Source organism: Neopsephotus bourkii, unplaced genomic scaffold (genome assembly GCF_033783945.1).
Source record: "Neopsephotus bourkii isolate Nb327-2 ecotype Australia unplaced genomic scaffold, CSIRO-AGI_Nbou_v1 NB_1638, whole genome shotgun sequence".
NCBI classification, from domain to species: domain Eukaryota; kingdom Metazoa; phylum Chordata; class Aves; order Psittaciformes; family Psittacidae; genus Neopsephotus; species Neopsephotus bourkii.
Window position 1 is genome coordinate 10,030,876 of NW_026902113.1, and position 17,036 is coordinate 10,047,911.

Consider the following 17,036-nt stretch of genomic DNA (forward strand, 5'->3'; position numbering starts at 1 on the left):
TGCCATTGAAGTTCACTCTCCACCTTTCCCCACAACATGAGGTTTCATTTTTTTTAATTTCAGTTACAAAAAAAGAAAAAAAAGAAAAAAAAAAGAAAGTGTCAGGTGTATGAACTCTCAGCCAAATTATCAGAACCCCACTCAGCTGGTTACCTGCAGGTGAGATCTAAAGACTGTCCTGCTTGAACAACGTGCTGTGTGCCATTTATACTCAACTCAGGAACTTTTAATTTTGATCCTGAACTAGATCCTAGAAAAACAAAGAAAAGAAAAAAAAAAACATTAACAATGACAAATCATTCTGTTCCCAGTCCACTCATATTTATGATGTTACAATGGAAGGGAAAAGCAAAGAAAATGGGGTGCCCCCCCTCACCGCACATACTCTCTTCCTGCTGTCCTGACTCAGGACTCACATAATCTTCCACAAGAATTACTCAGGAAAGAAAGCTGGAACGAAAGCTATGCGAGCTTCAGTCACTGACTTTGCTCTCAAATTGTTCACTGAGCAGACCATAAAGTTCAGGACCTTGCAGTTACATATGTAACCAGGGAAGTTGCTCTCAAGCACCACTGGCTGCATTTCCTTAGGAAACACCACCAGGACAGCCCCTTCAATGGCAAGGGCAAAAGTCGGCCACTTCCATGGCAAGAGCCATGTGCTGATCTCTAAGGTACTGAACTCTTGCTCAAGCCACTTGCTGGAAAGCTGGAACTGCTCTGGAAGAAGCGAAAAGGGATTAAGGATCTTCGCTTCCTGACTGAAGGTCCCAGCACTGTTACCTATGGTCCCTCACTAGCTGCAGGCTTCCTACCAGTGAAGTGGTGTCAAAAGGTAACTGGACAGCTTTACACTAAATTTTGAGAACAGGATCAAGCACCTTCCAGACCAGATTTGCAGTTTATTGAGAAAGCAAACATGTCAATATGACTCAACCATGGCCAGAACATTCTGGTATGCATGAAGTGTCAGTAGCACATGAGGTGGCTTAGAACACTTGAAAACATCCAGGCAAGCTTCTCACAGGCCATGTGAAGGTAATTTTTAGATAGTCCATGAAAGAGCCCCATGGTCAGAAGACTAGGGGAACATTGGACCTTCCCTTTCATCTAGACAGCAAGTGCTGGAAAGGCATAATGTTTTATATTTGCCCCATAATAGACTACAGCCACAAAAGCTTTCATGGCAAGCAGACAGAATTGCATTCCTTGGGGAAAAAAACAGTCCTTGATCCATCCCATTGCCCTCGCACTGACAGCAAAGTGTTCCAGAAGCGAGAAACATAACAAGAAAATATTTTGAAACAGTTCAAGTCAAAAACCAGTTTAAGTCTAAATCTGGACCTGAATGCAATTTCTGAAGATTTCGGTGTTGTGAGAGAGGAGCAGAGGGCACCCTGGATCACTTTACTCAAAGTATTCTGTTGTCAACATACAAGAAAAGGAGCATCATGTAAACAAGGGTAGTGCAGATTTTCCACTAGAACTCAGTCAAGTACAGTTTCAGTTTACTTATTTAAAGCTCTTTCAAGAGGTCCCTATCATAACCAAATATGAACAGCCATACTCACCAAACATACTAGCAATACACGAGCGTTATTTGGCTGCTATGTATCACCCACTGGAAAGGTCTCCTCCTTTGCTGACTATAGAAGGAGCTTTTGGACACCAGCTCTGGCTGAGGTTGGCAACTGAATTTCGGCTGCATAAACACTCCAAAGTCAATGGCTGTTCCAAATTCAGCAGCTTTCACCCAGCAGCAGATGTAGCCTCAGATTAGAGGCTGAATAGCAAAACTTTGTTCTGAGATGTGGACTTGAACTTCTTCAGTCTGAGAAAAGCCTAGACGCAAAGCCTCCACTTTTGGAGAGAGATGCTCAAAGCACAAGTATTTTGTACAAAAGGTGAAGAGGCATTGCCCTCATCTACTGGTTTTTGAGGAGCCAAATATGCTTCATTTGTGTATTTCCTGGCTATTCTGCTATAACATCAGTGGAGAGAAGAGGTCTAAATCACCTTCTGGAACTTCCTAGCACTAGCCATGAAGAGAAGCAAATAGCCAATTAGGTCTGCAATTCGGTTTGTTAGAGGTGTTCAGAGACCTGTTTCTCTCCTTCAGCAATACAGGAAATGCACACTGTAGGGGTTAACTAACTTTTAACTAATCTTTGGCATCTAAGTTACATTTATGTGCATTTTTCTTTTTAACCCCTTGTATTTTATTTAAGCTGTGGCTCCAGTAGTTTTCCTGTATATACTATCATCCATCCCTCTTCAAGACAAGATTTAAAGGGTACACTTAAGCTTAAACTAAATTATAGCTCACTTAAACAGGCTTCAAGCAAGGGCATAACAAACCTTCATAATAAAGAGGTTCTCTGAACTGCAGCACAAATATTACCAGAAATTTGAATGATGATGCTGTACAAATACACATATTTCCTCTCTGATTCCTCTGGACAATCATACTTCTTGTCAGCTGCTAAGAAGGGACAAAAAAAGATGCAGCAGATCTCTGAAGAAATAATTTGTTCATGATATATTGCAAACATGCATTTTCTCACCTATCATTTACAGATCTCAACTCTGAAATGCTGGGTCTCGCTAAGAGCACACTGCGCTTTTATGGCAGAGTCTTCCATAGATGCTTACAGTCTATGAGTCTACTCAAGTGCTGTCCTTGAAGCTAAGCACTGAGAAGCTGAGGCAAGATGGCACAAGGGCTGAGGCAACTTCTTGAAGAAAAACACAGGCACTTTGGTTGAGAGGGTCCGCCAATGTCCTCCAGCTAAACAATCAGTTTGACGAAACTACCATGTTCCTGCATTTCATTTGTATTCCTCTTGTCATCCTAGAATTGGAGACTCGGATGCTCTCCTAAGAATGCAGTGTTCAGCTTTATGAATCCCGTTCCTTACTTCAGGGGAGAACCTGGCCTCAAGCTTCCCTGAACTTCCTATTTCAGGCTCTAAAAAAGCTGAAAGCAAGCAACAGTGTATACAGACAGTTCGATATGTATGAAAAAGCCATCAGTAATAGTCTGCCAGATCAGATTCCATTAGGATCAAAGCCCAGCTGCTGGAGTAAACAACATTCAACAAAGTTGCTAGAGAGCAACATGTAGGTTCCTTCCAGTGTAAACCTGATGGAAAAGTGGAAAATCCATGTGAGTGACAGGCACTGAGAGCAAGTCTGTAGTGGCTGATGCTGAGTGTTTGGCTTTGTTCAGCACCAGCACTCTGACCAGAAGAGCCAGCCATGCAGCATCATGCTGAGACACGAAGACCAGTTTGGGTGTGTAAGCTACTGTTGTTTTCAAAGTCTGCCAAGAGTGAATGGCAAGAAACCATTATAAATGCTACAAACTCTTGATAACTCCACAGTGATATAGCAAAGACGTTCACATGAAAATCTCGAGATCTGTTTTAAATTCAGCACACTGAACAAGACAGCCTGGAAGCCTGCATGTCAGAAGATCTGCCTCAGTTATTGAAGTCAAATGAAATAAAAAACAAAACACAAAACAACCCACCCAGATCTTTTCACCCATCCTGTAGGCAACAAAGAAACCCAGATATATTGGGTACATGTTCCAGCTTTTGCCCTTTTACACATATTACGTATATCTAAAAGACAGCACAATATTTGTAAATATTGTGGGTGGGATCTCAATGAGTGCTTGGTGTTTGTCCAACTTTGTTCCCATTACTATAAACTAGTTTCATCATTGAATTCAAGTACAATTTACACTTAATTCCAGTAGTTAATCATATTCAGATTCAAGACCAGACATTAGTGTACTTGACATGACGTATCAGATACATATTCATTTAGTTTTTCACTGAATAAAAGCTGAAGTAAATCTTATTTCAAGCCAGTAATGATGCTTTTACAAGTATGTGAGACAATCCTTTTACCAGCAAGATTCTGTCTTGAAGAAAAATAACTTTGACATCCTATCTATTCATGAGCCATTAGCTTCCTTACATTTTTAAACGCTTCAAAACAGACGTAGAGTACAAATGCAATAGAGTTTCACATGTTTACCAGAAAAGGAAGGAGAATGGCAGGAAAATTCCTACTGTCAATATCTGGAAGCAGATTATGCTTTCTGTGTACCTTCTCTGGGCATTTTATTTGACACAGTCTTTTTTGAAGGGTCATGGCTCAACAGGACATGTTCACTTATCATTGTGCCTGTCACTAAGCGACCATCAGCAACCTACCCTCACACTGACCTACATTGGGGGGTGCAACTTCTTTTCATGTGACAACAGGAGAACTAATTAATCCTAATAACTGAGGAATCTCCTGCCATAGGGAAAGGAGTGATTTTTGGGAGCATATTCTATTTGCTTTGGAAGTTTTATTAGATACATATGAAAGTGAGTCAACAGGGTTGTTTAATTAATGAGCAAACATTAATTTAGATTGCAAAAATTAGCCATTCTGTCTAAAATAAGGGAAAGACTAATCTTTATCTTAAGAGGGTGTAATCTGTAATTTGCAAGGCAAGAAAAGAATAAATTTTCTTCAATTACTTTCTGCCTTGCAAAAAGGTGATCCTCTACCTGACTGAAATAAACATTTAAATGATCTGTTAACCAAAACCACTGATTACTAGCAATCAAAGAAAGATAAATGAACATGCATGTATTTTCCAATATGATGTGTAAGTTCAGTTCTACAGACAAATGAGTAACTATGCACATTTCATCTAAATCTCGATTTCTTTTAAAAGGATAGATCTTCTGAACAGAAAAGCAGGAGCACATTCTGTATTATTATCCCCATTCTGATTTATCCAGCTTCTACTTTCCAATTTCTTTTCACATACTGTGAATTTCTGCTACCTTTGACTAAAGAAAGCAAACCCAAAAGCTGGGTTTATGACTTAGTTAAAAAAAGAGTGTTAGAAGCTACCAGAAATTTCCTTCAAGTTAACAGGTTTGGTGGCCTTTTAACATCTTCTTCATAATTTGAGGCTGAGTGATTGTCTTCCAACCACTCCAGTTATCCTGAACACGTTGACTAATATTTTTTCACCCACACAATGAGAGGTTAAGGAGAATGATCAGTTTATCTTTGCAATTTCAGTGTATACAAAGAATCTGACCTTCTGGGTTTAAAGTGCATTCTGTGGGCAATAAAGTTATCCATCATGAAGTAATTGTTTCAGTCACTGTTGGATTTGCACATGTTTTAAGGCTTGTTAAACATAACCAACCCTTTGTGTTTTTTTACCATCAAATATAATTTCCTCCTGATTCAAACACATTCAGCCAAAATGTATTTTGTAGAGGACACTCCTGCACTGGAAAAAGAGTGTACGAGATTGCTTAAGAGGGTCTTCACCTCTCTGTGCTCCTTAAAACATGGGTCATTCAGTTCAAATGCAGCCCAGGACTTTACTCTTGCTTGTGAGCATTTTCTTATGAGTTATCCCAATGAAGGGAATGGGAATACCTATGGGTGCAACTAATAAGCAGTTGCAGAATCCGGACCAGATTCTTAGGGGCACAGTATCATCCAGTGGGTTGACCTTCAGTGTGTCTTCAGTGGAAATGAGCTGACTGTGATATGTAGCACCACCTTAACCAGAACATGGCTATCAGCTAATGTCATATGAGCTATACAGCTTTCCTCTCTTTTCACAGAATCATATAATCATTTTGTAAGGAAAACCAGAATATCAGTAATTTTCTTTACTTCAGAGCTCTTCTTGACAAGCTATAGTATTAACATCTCCTTTAAGTACTTCAGGCCATTCTGTAAGCGAGTATAACCCTTTTTTGGTCAGACAGTTGTACCTATGCATAGTAATTCCAACTAGGTCATTACAACAAATTACCCAAAAAAGGTTTCCTTTCCTAAAAAAAAAAAAAAAAAAGGAGAGAGAAAGAGAAAAAAGAACTTGTGGTCAACTCTGAAGAGCCATTTAAAATTTACATCTGACCATAATGAGGAATGTTGACCAACAGGTCCTCCTAGCTTAATGAACACTGAGATTCTCCTCAGCATCAATACTTGCATTAATAAGATAGGGGAAGTTTTAGGCAGAGTTGTCTCAAAATTTGCACGGTGATAGGAAAACAGTTTTCTTTTTTTCTTGCTTCAAGTGTGAAAGTCTGGCCTGGTGCTCCCACAGGACCAGCAGGAAAAGGGATCACTCTGGATATTGAAGCTTTCTAAGCGTTCTACTTCCGTGACTGCTGGTGGCTGGGAAGAGCTGCTGCTTCAAGAAGGCACACTTCTATCTCCATGGCAGCAATGTTTCCACCTGTGTCATCTGGGTTTCTCATGCTCAGGCACAGGCAAAGCAGGTAATGCAGCCTGGTCCCTGTACACAGAGGGAAAAGCACCATCTGCATTGCCTGCACTTAGAAAGAGCCTCCAGAAAACACCTACAGTGCTAAACCATGAGCCACCCTGAGATTCAGAGCCATTTCTCAAAGTCTTTCAGACACCATCTAGGTCCCAATTCTAAAGGGGACCTCACAGTCCTTCATACATCTAATTTCACACCACTTCTCTGACACAAATCCAAGTTTCACACCTGAAACCTGCAGAAGAGAAACTAGAACAGCTTATTTGTGAGAGATCATCTGTGTCTCAAGCTGATGTTGACAATTGTCCAGATAAGCAAGCTCATGATCCAAAGCAACAAATTGCAACCAGTCAAAGCAGAACTTTGCAGGGCAACTAAGGGCCATAGGGACTTGCAAAAGTTAACAGACACGTGGATCTTTGGACTGCAAGGTAGCTTTGCCCGCTTGTGCAAAGAGGGGACTCTTTGTGGCTCTTGTGGGCTCTTGTGCAAAGAGGGGCACCATATGTACTGGTACATGGCCAGCAAACAGAATGCACTCAGGGCAGAAGCAGCAGCTCAAGCTCTATCACTCCTCAATGGATCTATTACTCACACATGCCGCTGTTGTGACTGAAATATATTCTCGTTTGCTTTCAAGATCAAGAAAGTTGTTGGAAGCTACTTATAAAGTACACATCGATGCATAGAAATCATCAATTCATTAGTTTGTCCCTTTCAGTTCCAGAAGAAACATCCCAATTATCCTGTCTGATGTTCTGCAACATATGCCAAGTGATTTCTGGAACAAATCATTAAAACTGATTAATTTCAACTATAACTTAAGAGTTTAAAGTACCATCAGGACATAACAGCCAGACAAGAAAATTGATAGGTTAACAGATGAGAACATTGGGCTGCTGAATGATATTACTCTATCATAATACTCTGCTATATACTACTCCATTATAATGAGCAGCATAAGGTTTATCACAGGAGACCAGTAATGTCCTGGGCAGATTGAAAATGCCTTCAATCTGACTCTGCACCTTGGAACTAAAAAGCTGTCATCAGGGCAAATAGAAATGCAACTGCCCAAGAAAGGCCTCCAAAGGTACAGAAAGATGTGTGTGTCTATTATTTGAGCTAGTGTGTCCTTACTCTCTTGGTTCTGTATCTCACAGCAAGTGATAAGATTTTATCCACTATCTGTATGCATTTGCTGTCCCTAGATGTGTATGCACGCTGATATAAGAATAGATGCTATGGAGGCAAAAGAAAACACGCAGGAGGTAAAAACGTAGCAGGTACAATTCTGGTAGTACTTCCTTAACACCTCTGAGCAGTACACACTATTATGCCAATATAGTCTATAGATGTAGATGTGAACAAATATGTATTTCCCCAATAATTGTCCAATGTTTTGCCAGTATTTGCCCTAGTTGCCTACAGAAGAGCTTGTGGTAAAGCCATTTTATTAAAGAACAGGAAAGAGGTTGTCAATTAAAAAAAATAGATTCAGAAATTTAACACGCTGAAATTACAGTTGGTTATTTGAAATAAATCTGGCTCCAGTTACCACCAACTGAAATTATTACCACTTCCCATCATACCTGGGCAGCCAAGACCACTCAGTTCAGTGCACTGTGCCCACACAGTACTTGTCTGAAGCACTTCCTTCACCAGAAGGTTGTGTCCTGTCTGTGCTAAAGTCACCAGATTACTTTTGTGCATGAGCATGGGCACTTTACATAATGCCAATTAAAAATAAATTTCAAAATTTAATATTCAGAGAAACTGTGAGGGAAAAAAAAAAAATCACCTTAGTTACCTCTTTTATCCATCCAGCTTTACTAACTCTAGAAACTTATCATCTGAAATGAGCACCTTTGACACTATGTAGCCTGGAGAAGTTGCTCATTTCATTAGCTATATCAAGAGAAAAAAATTAGAGTGGGAATAAAACCAGCCAACCTTTTTATAAAACCAACAAACTTTTTATTTCCCATTGAGCGTATGGAACTGAAAATGGGAAGCCAAATGTACAGTCTAACACCTCCATTATGAACTCTTATGGGATCATCACTTAGACAAACCACACCAAGGGGCAAAATGCATATAGATGGCGTGAGTTGAGAAAAGCAAGAGCAATATCACAGCTGTGATTGTGACTCCATCATCTGCCCATCCAAAAGCAATCCCATGTGATCAGCCACTGGCATTCACTCTGGAGTATGCCTTCACACCTCCACACATGGTTAAGCTCATGCTGCTTACAGGGGAGTAGGTAGCTCTACTCATACTATGTCCGTGAGCCATCAGATCTACTCCATCACTTACTGACCCGTGTCAGCAATCACTGTGCCTCTGCTCTAATTCCACCATGAACAGATCCCAGCAAATAATCATCAATTCAATATTTCTGAGAAAAGTTTATCCTATTAACTAGTGGAATAAAAAAGTGTTGATATGGTATAAAAACAAAACATATCTGTGCATTAAAACAGACACGCAAATAATTTAGAATTCCTACACAGAATAAGGGGGTTCATTTTCTTTACCAAATTAAATTTCTTTACCAACTTTATGCTTAGATTTGTTACAGATTCCCTGGCAGGAAAAATTAAGCAATGTAACAGGATGGAACTGGAAGACCGTTTCATATAGATAGAAAAACTGCCTACCTGACAGTAACATGCCAGCTCAGCCAGCGACACAGGCCTGTCAAATTCATCTGAGGCTGCACTATTCATCAAGATGTGCACAGAGAAATAAATTAGGAACTATATAAAAGAAAATTTGAAGCAAAGTTTCAGGATTCCCACTTTGCTGAAAGCTGACGTTTATTATTTCCGATGCTCCATCATTAAGGCTGAACTGTCCTGTAGCGTTCCAAGATGAAAAAAAATTAAAAGGCCAAGGTTGGGAATTGACTTTCCATCCACCCTACAATCTGCAGAGGAATCCCTTGCAACAACTCAAGAGGCTAAACCCATTCTGAAGTTAAATGATAATCATAACCACAAAGTCTACAGTAGATACGCATGCAGAAAGCTTCTGGCAAGCTTGCCTATGCCCCAGTTTACTTTGGGAAACGTATAATTATTAATATTTAGAGAATAGATCAGGACAAACCTTCATTACAGTACTTCATGAGACGATAAAAGGTGGGTTTTCACTCAAACCGCTACCAGCACATCAGAAAACAAATCTCGGTATTACCCAATATAATGCGACTTAATCCCACTATGTTATATCTATTTGCCATAAACACAGACAACACCTAAATTTTGACAGATGTTAATTTTAGTTTCCTCAACCCTCAATCCCACGGTTTCTACTAAATAATTATGGATTTTAGATCATACTACAAAAAAATTTCCTCCCTGGAGATTTTTATCAGATAACCGCTTCCTGCAAGGTTCCTTGAGCCTCCCCTGAAGATCAGATGTTGGACACCAGCAGAGACATGACTCGGAGCTAAATAGAGCTCTTGTCTGATCCAGAATGGCAACTCTCACGCTTCTCTTAACATTAGTCCACGGTGATCCTGATGAGAGGTTCTTCCACAGAGGAATGACAATCAGAACAAAAGGGGCAAATTCCTTCACTCTGTGGCAAGGAAGAATCCCACAGGAAGGACGCTTAAGTGAACTATGTGAAATTGTGAAATTCCTCTCATGAAACGCCCTCTCACTCATCCCTTGCCACTCCCCACGCACTAAGCAGGGGGTCCTGTTCCCAGAGCATGGGCTTCCCAGGGGAACTTCCGAGCAGCAGAGACATCTGCTCACAGGTCCCCAGCTCTATGAGGGCCACCATGCCCTGCCCACTCCACCCCCACTTCCAGGCACTGCACGGAAATAATGTCACCGTATTGCCACAGTATCTTCAACCCACTGAAGTCCTAGAAACAACTTCCTTCTAACCACTTCCCCATCGTTCAGCTGCTCTAATAGCAAAAAGCACATTGTTTCAAGGTTGTAAATCCAAAAGATGGAATACAATTTAGAAGGGATTGCATTTAGTAGTGCTTAGTGCCACGTATTAGTGGATGTTGGAAGAGCGGCCCCACCATTCAGAAAAGTCACGCAAACAGAAATCAGTGTCAACTGCAACATGCTGGATTATGCTCCATCTAAATATGTTACAGGGATGACTTAAAACTGTAGGTTCAGCACAACAACAAATTGGGTTCATTCACCCTATCATGGACAAATTGATTTTGGTAATAAAAATCAAGTAGGATTTGATGGAAAAAAAAATCAAGATAGTAAAATCAGGTCACCAGGAACATGAACCTTTTGCTTCTCTATTGACACACGCCAAACAAAAGTCTGGGATGATGATGAATAAATCACTTAGGTGTTTCGCAAGCATCTATAATGGTCTTTAATATAGATGCATCACAAGCAAAATCATCCTTCTCTTCAACTTTAGGCTGGCACATTTCCAAACACCACACCACACAAAAATCCAAATACCAAACATAATTTAATACACAAGAAACAGTCATCCACACTCCCAGTCCAAGTTTCTCCATACATCTCTATGGCTCCAGACTTAAGTTTCAGAGAAAAGTACCTCTGAAACATATAGTTTCAAATCTTTTCCCCCACACCCTTGTGTTTCTCAATCTGTTATTGCTTTACTAAGTTCCAGCATGAATTCATTCTGTTGGGCACAAAGGGCATGACATTGTGCCATGCTTGGCTTTGGAAAGAACACTAATGCCTGTATTTTCACTTTTCAATCTGCTGCTTGCAACGCATCTTTTTCTTTTAACTACCAGGATTTATGCAATGCTGACCTCCAACCTTGGGGGAATGAAACTGAACTTCTGCATCTTGACAGGAGAAAACTGCGTGGGCACCTTCCTGACAATCATGGGACCAACTTTAGGGTGAGCACTCCCCACATGGTAAGCAAGTCAGGCTGTTCCCAGCTGTAAAGCTTGGGAAAGGTTGTTTCTCAGTTGCAGGAATATGTGTAGTAATGACGCATCACAAGGGCAGAGAAAGAAGAGCCTGGTGCTATCCATGGGTGGAATTCCTGCTCAAATATGCACAGAAACATTTCCCCACATTCCTACAAATACTGATAGAGGGGAAAAAAGCTACTGCTGGGGGAAGAAAGAACTAACAATGAAGTGTGTCTGTGGAGGTAGCAGTCTACTTCTTGAAAGGTCTCATACCAACAGGAGAGACTTGCCTCCAAGAGCAGAGGTGGCTGTGGTGAGGCACCCCACACTTCATGGCAAAGCTTCTCTTTCCACAGTCTCGCTTTCCTCTCCCTTTTAGGCTGCAGCAGAAAGTCCCAATCCCTGACTTTGGGGCATTCAAAGAACCATTTTGCTGATAAAGCCCCACAGGACAGAGACTTCTGAAACATCGAACCTTAACCCTCATCTGCTGAGTTTCTTCCTTTCCCAATCTCAGTCGGACACAAAAACTAGCAAGCTGATAAACATTGTGCTTGAAGTTTCCAAACCACATTAAAGTGGAAGGACTCAGCAACTGTCCTGAAAATCTGGACAATTTCCTTTTGTGCTATACACCCACACAGCGTGAAGGGCTACTGGTTTCAGTCTTTGAAGCATTTGACAAAAAATAGGCTCAGCTTGTTTGTCATTGTTCACATGTGAAAAAAAAACCAACCAGCCAACACCACCAAAAAAAAGAAAAAGAGATCCTCAAATCTTCCCAGCAGCAAAATTTTAGGGTTTTAAATGCAGTGGATGCTTCTGCATATAAAGATCCTTACTGGGGCACAGGCCAAGTCCTGATTTCCTCCAGCAGGAGCTGTGAATCTAGAAGATACTAGCCTTGCCCAAAGGGATTGCTCCAGATTTATACCAGCTATAGGAGAATGAAATCTAGTTTTGTGCCCAGCATATGAGCAAAAGACCTGTCTAATAAAACATAAGTGATGAAAGTGGCTTTCTTTAGCATTGCCAGAAAGTTTGATACTTAAACTCCATGTATACAGTTCTTCAAAGCCTGTGTTATGCAGCAGGGTCTAACTCTTCTCCCCGATGTGAATGCAGACTGGAATTTTTAAAGGAACCTGGTTTCCATGAAGATCCAGAAGTGAGAAACTCAGTTTTTCTGGACTCTATTAAGATCTCCAGCCCTAATCCCAGATTAGACCACTGTAGCTGTATATCTGTACAGCTGCTTCAGTAAGAACTTAAATCCAATTGAAATCTTAACGTGTGAACATCTACCAGAATAGCACTTTCAGAGAAGTCCGGTTAGTTATTGCAAGAAATTAACCTCAGCATTGATTAGATTTGACCTGGAATTTCTTCCTTCATTTTTTTCCATCTGACCATGAAACTGAAAAGTCTGTCATTTGCTGGGGATTTTGATGATCTAGATGCAGCTACAGTAAGTGAGATGCGCATTCACAGATAAGATTGTAATAGAGTAACTACCTCCTATCTGCTAATTATGAGGTATTGCTTTGGTGTGGAAAGCTGGAAACACAACCAAATTACCATTTTATGTTTCTGGAAATGCAGCCACATAACCCTCAATCCAGGCTGTAGAATCTGATCTCTTCAGGGTTTAAACCCAGTGCTTCACATTCCCACATGCTATCAATTAAAATAATTGCCATGCAACTTGGGAGATTGAATTCTATATGGCAACAACATTTCCATGCTGACCATTATGTATGCACTCTTTGGCATAAATGTATGCAATACAGTTTGTGAAATAAATATATACACAAAAACCAGGCAAAAATATTGTTCTTTCCCACATTAGCCAAAATACACATGTGCATAGAAATGCAAGAGAGCTGAAGCGCCTAACACCCACGTGTCAAAAAACCAATTTCCTTAATCTTATTTTTCAAAGGGGGACTGTCACAGCTTGCAGCTTGAATATCGCTTTGGGGAAATTTAAATTATTAAATATGTACAAGGTAAAAGACCTCCTTCTCTTGCTTCCTTATAAAGCTCCCTCTAGTAACTCCTGAACCACCGCCTATTCCTCTGAATCTCCTCTAGTACTTGCCAGTAAATGGAAGCTCAGCAGACACCCGCAAAGATTGAATTAGAAGAGTGCACCATACGGTGATGATGAATCAAGTTTCATCAAGAACACTTGAAATGGGAAGTGATGGACAGTCCGACTAAGAGTTTTAAGTAAATAGGCAGGAAAGGAGGGTGACATGGGAAGAAATGCATAGAGTTGCTGCATGGTACAATACATCCCATCACTTCACCCATAACTTTGAGACTTTCCATGCAAATGAAAAAGAAAAAAAAAAAAAGAAAGAAAATGAAACAAAATATTAAGAGTTTTACAAAAGTCTAAATTCATAATTTGGATCACAATCTCTTGTACACTTAATGGGGGGATATGCCTTTCCAGAAAAATGGTTGTAAAGGCACTAAGCCAAGCTACAGAGAAGCATCTCTGCAATGCCTACGGCACCTGAGCCAACCCAAGGATGTATGCCCCGAGCATTAAGAGGACCAGGTTTTCCCCTGAACAAGCCCAGTTTTCCCCACTGGGACTGGTCTAGGGTGCCCATATCCCTGACAGAGCCTGGAACAGGAAGGTGAACCAGGGTCTCTTAAAGCCCCTAGCTCCCAGGGTCCATCTTCTCCCTGGGCAGTGGGCTTGCCATGATTTGCACAATGGAAAACCTTTCCGGCAGGAAAGAGGAAGCCAGTTCCCTTGCAGAACTGGTCACTGCAGGAGCCCATGTGGGAGCAGGACGCCGAAGTTCAAGCTCAAGCTGTGAAGGAAGCCTGGCAAGGATCTGAACCCACATTTCCTGTATCCAGGATGAGCGTCCCATGCCTGTGCCTATTTCACCCTGGGCATAAGAACCTCCTTGGCAGAGACAAATAATGTGGGGAAATTAGCACTTTCCTGGGGAAAAGACGGGGAGAAAAAAAGAATAATAATAATAATACCCATGTAGCTACACCAAAGTTGATGAATCAGCACTTCCCGAGCAGGAAAACGTCTCGTCGGAGCGGCTCCGCCAGCTCTGCTCCCCGGCAGCCTCGGGAACGCGGCTGCCGCCGGCCGGCAGCACGGGCAGCGCCGGGAAGCACCACGCTAGGGCTGCTCCATCACCGCTCCGCGCAGAGACAGCTCCCGCGGACTCAGCGGTGCGAGACGGGTTGATCTCTGGCCGCCAGCGCCGGGGAGCGCGGCCGATCGGGAGGCAGCACAGCTAAGCAGAAACACCGCGCTGCTCCGCCGCTGGCCTTGACGCCTGGCCCGGGGGCAGCTCGGGTTCTTCCTCCCCGAGAAGGGGTTTATTGTCGCTGTCCGCCGGCACCGCGGGGCGCACCAGGGGAGACCGAATGAGCGAGGGCTGCGGAGCCGCCGACCAGCTCAGATCTGCACCGTAGGGCAGCCCCATGGGTCGGCTGCCCTGCGGTGCCATAAGCCCACGGCGGACCTGCCGTTGCCCGACCCCAAGCACCCGAGCTCCCAGGTGACCAACCAACGCAGCGCTGGGACGCGCTCCTTCCCGCCGGCGCTCCGGCCCAGCAGAGCCGGCTCCTCTCCCAGAGTAAAATAAAACTCTGTTAAGAAAAGTAAATCCGCACTGATCCGTCCCGGCACACGCAGCACTGAGGGATGCAGGCGCCGTAGAGCAGCTCCATCCCACTCTCCAGAGAGACGCACGCCGGGTACCCCCCGCAGGCAGCCCCTACCGATGCTCTCCGCTCTCCCGCCCGGGCGGGAAGTAGCAAGACCTGGATTTTGGGAAGGAAACTGGCACCTTTTCTGCTTCACGGGGGGAGGCTGACACTTGGAAACAAAGTGGGGAGGAAAGAAGCCTGCCCCGCTGCCAAGACATGCTCTCTTTCCGTGATGCACCGGTTCGGACATTTCCCAGAGCGGTAGATCCCCGTGCCCAGGAAAGCCTCCCGCCGGCATCACAGCCTTGCCTGGGGCAAGGGATGCACTGTGACCCCTCACCGCTGGTACCCCAGGGGCACCGCTCCGGGGGCACACCTCCGGGGATCCGAATGCTAAGAGACACTTAAGATGCGGTGCTTGGCGACCCTCTGCAAAGCGGGGATCGTTTCTCCCTGCCCTGCCCAAGAGAGGGGCGGAGGGCAGGCAGGTGCCTCCAGCTCCAGCCGAGCAGGCTTCGGCGGGGCTAGTCAGGAGGCGCCGCCCAGGAGGCACGATGCTAGGGCACGTCGCGGAGAGCTCGCCTCTGAGCGGGGACTGGATGGGGCAGCGGCTCCCGGCGGACCCTTACCTGCGAGCAGGAGGGCTGCTCCCAGCAGCACGGTCCCTGAGAGCAGCTGGCGGGGCATGGTCCTGCCAGCGGGAGCGCAGGGCTCTTCCCCTGCCCACGGCGGCGAGGCGGAGGCTCCGGCCGGGCTCCTGCGGGCTCTCCTCAGTCCCAGGCTCCTCCTGCGGTAGCGGAGATAACGGCGCAGCGAGGTGCGGATCCGCATCCAGCAGCCCCTGAGCCCTCCCCGCCCGCGGAAAGGGAGTGTCCACTACAAGCCGCCCTGCCAGCTTCACCTCCCGCGAGCATCAATTAGCAGCCAGCCCCGGCCCCGCTGATTTATAACTTCTCCACCCCTCTCCGCGCACCCTTCCGCCCCCCCGGCCCACATCCTCCGCCTGAAGCACGCCCTCCCCGGACGCGTCCTCCGCCCGCTGGCGGGCACGGGGTTGCTCTCCCGCCGATCTCCCAACCCCGCCGCCCCCGGCTCTGCCCTCCCCAGCCGCCGGAGCCCGGAGCTGGGGGATTTCCAGTCACCGGGGACGCGGCGCTGCTGGGGCGGGGAGCGGGGCTCGCCGCCTGCCCGTCGCCGGGCACCTCCTGGGAAGGAGCTCAAAGGGGTTGCGGTTCCCGGACCGAGGGCTGAGCGCCGGGGGTCGCCGTCCCGCAGAGCCTCTCTCCTGCTCCGCAAGAAGACCCCGGCAGCGCCGCGCCCCGTCGCCGGCTCCTAGGCCGGGGCCCAGGTCAGGCCGGTGCCGCGCAGCCTTTCCAGTTGCCAGGCGGGATGCTCGGAGCAACCCAAAGCGCTGTCTGTGCCCCGGGGACTGAGGCTTCTCTTCCTGACTTCACTGGGGAGGGGGAGCCTGCCCTGTGCAGGGCCTGACCTGGACCAGCTCTGGTCCCCTGCCAGCAGCATGGGGCGCTCAGAGCAGGGAAGCCAGAAAGGGGCAGCATGGGCTAAAGATGCTCCAGGACTCTGGCCAGACAGTGCTTCTGCTGGCCTTCAATGACCTTGTGACACCCAGGGCTATCCTAGAAATATATTTCTTCTCCCTATGCACTTACCTCATGTTTTCCATATATATTTTATTTTGTGAAAGACCAGAAGAGAGCCCATGAAAGCAAAACTCAAGTCCCGTGTTTCTGCTTCTCTCCTGTGTAGCCAGAGAAGGGCTGTTGGGTGAGTCAGATCTTTGGTTTGACCCTGTATGGCCCTTCCTATATCTTTACACTATGACATAAGTTGTGGAAGTGCTTGCATGAAGCAGGTAAATGCAATCATCCCCACTTTATAGATAAAGAAATGGAGGCACATAGAAAAGTTAGGCAGCTAGTCCAAGGTCATAGGAAGCTGGTGACAAGAGCCAGAAATAGAACTCAGATCTCCTGTGTCCCACCAGACCATCCTGTGCAGGAAAAAAATGAGAAGTTTGTGTTGTTTTTAACTTCAGAACTGTTTAACTTCCAAGTTTAAAGTCTGTGAGAATGTTTCCTGCATGCTTCTGTC

General features: G+C 44.6%; 1 protein-coding gene across 2 annotated transcripts in view; it reads right to left on the reverse strand.

Annotated features, from left to right (window-relative positions):
• The window catches only part of FLT1 (fms related receptor tyrosine kinase 1), a 111,170-nt gene extending 95,309 nt beyond the window's left edge, over positions 1-15,861 (reverse strand). Inside the window, exons 1-2 of one of the 2 annotated variants that reach the window (XR_009728649.1) lie at positions 15,554-15,861; positions 154-250 (exon numbers count right to left, since the gene is read on the reverse strand). Coding sequence is in view for 1 of the 2 variants with exons in the window: in XM_061374551.1 (XP_061230535.1) it covers positions 154-250; positions 15,554-15,755 (299 nt within the window). In the remaining variant the exon portion in view is untranslated. The remainder of the gene's footprint in view (positions 1-153; positions 251-15,553) is intronic. The other variant, XM_061374551.1, reaches the window with a different exon arrangement.
• Between the last annotated feature and the right edge of the window lie 1,175 nt (positions 15,862-17,036).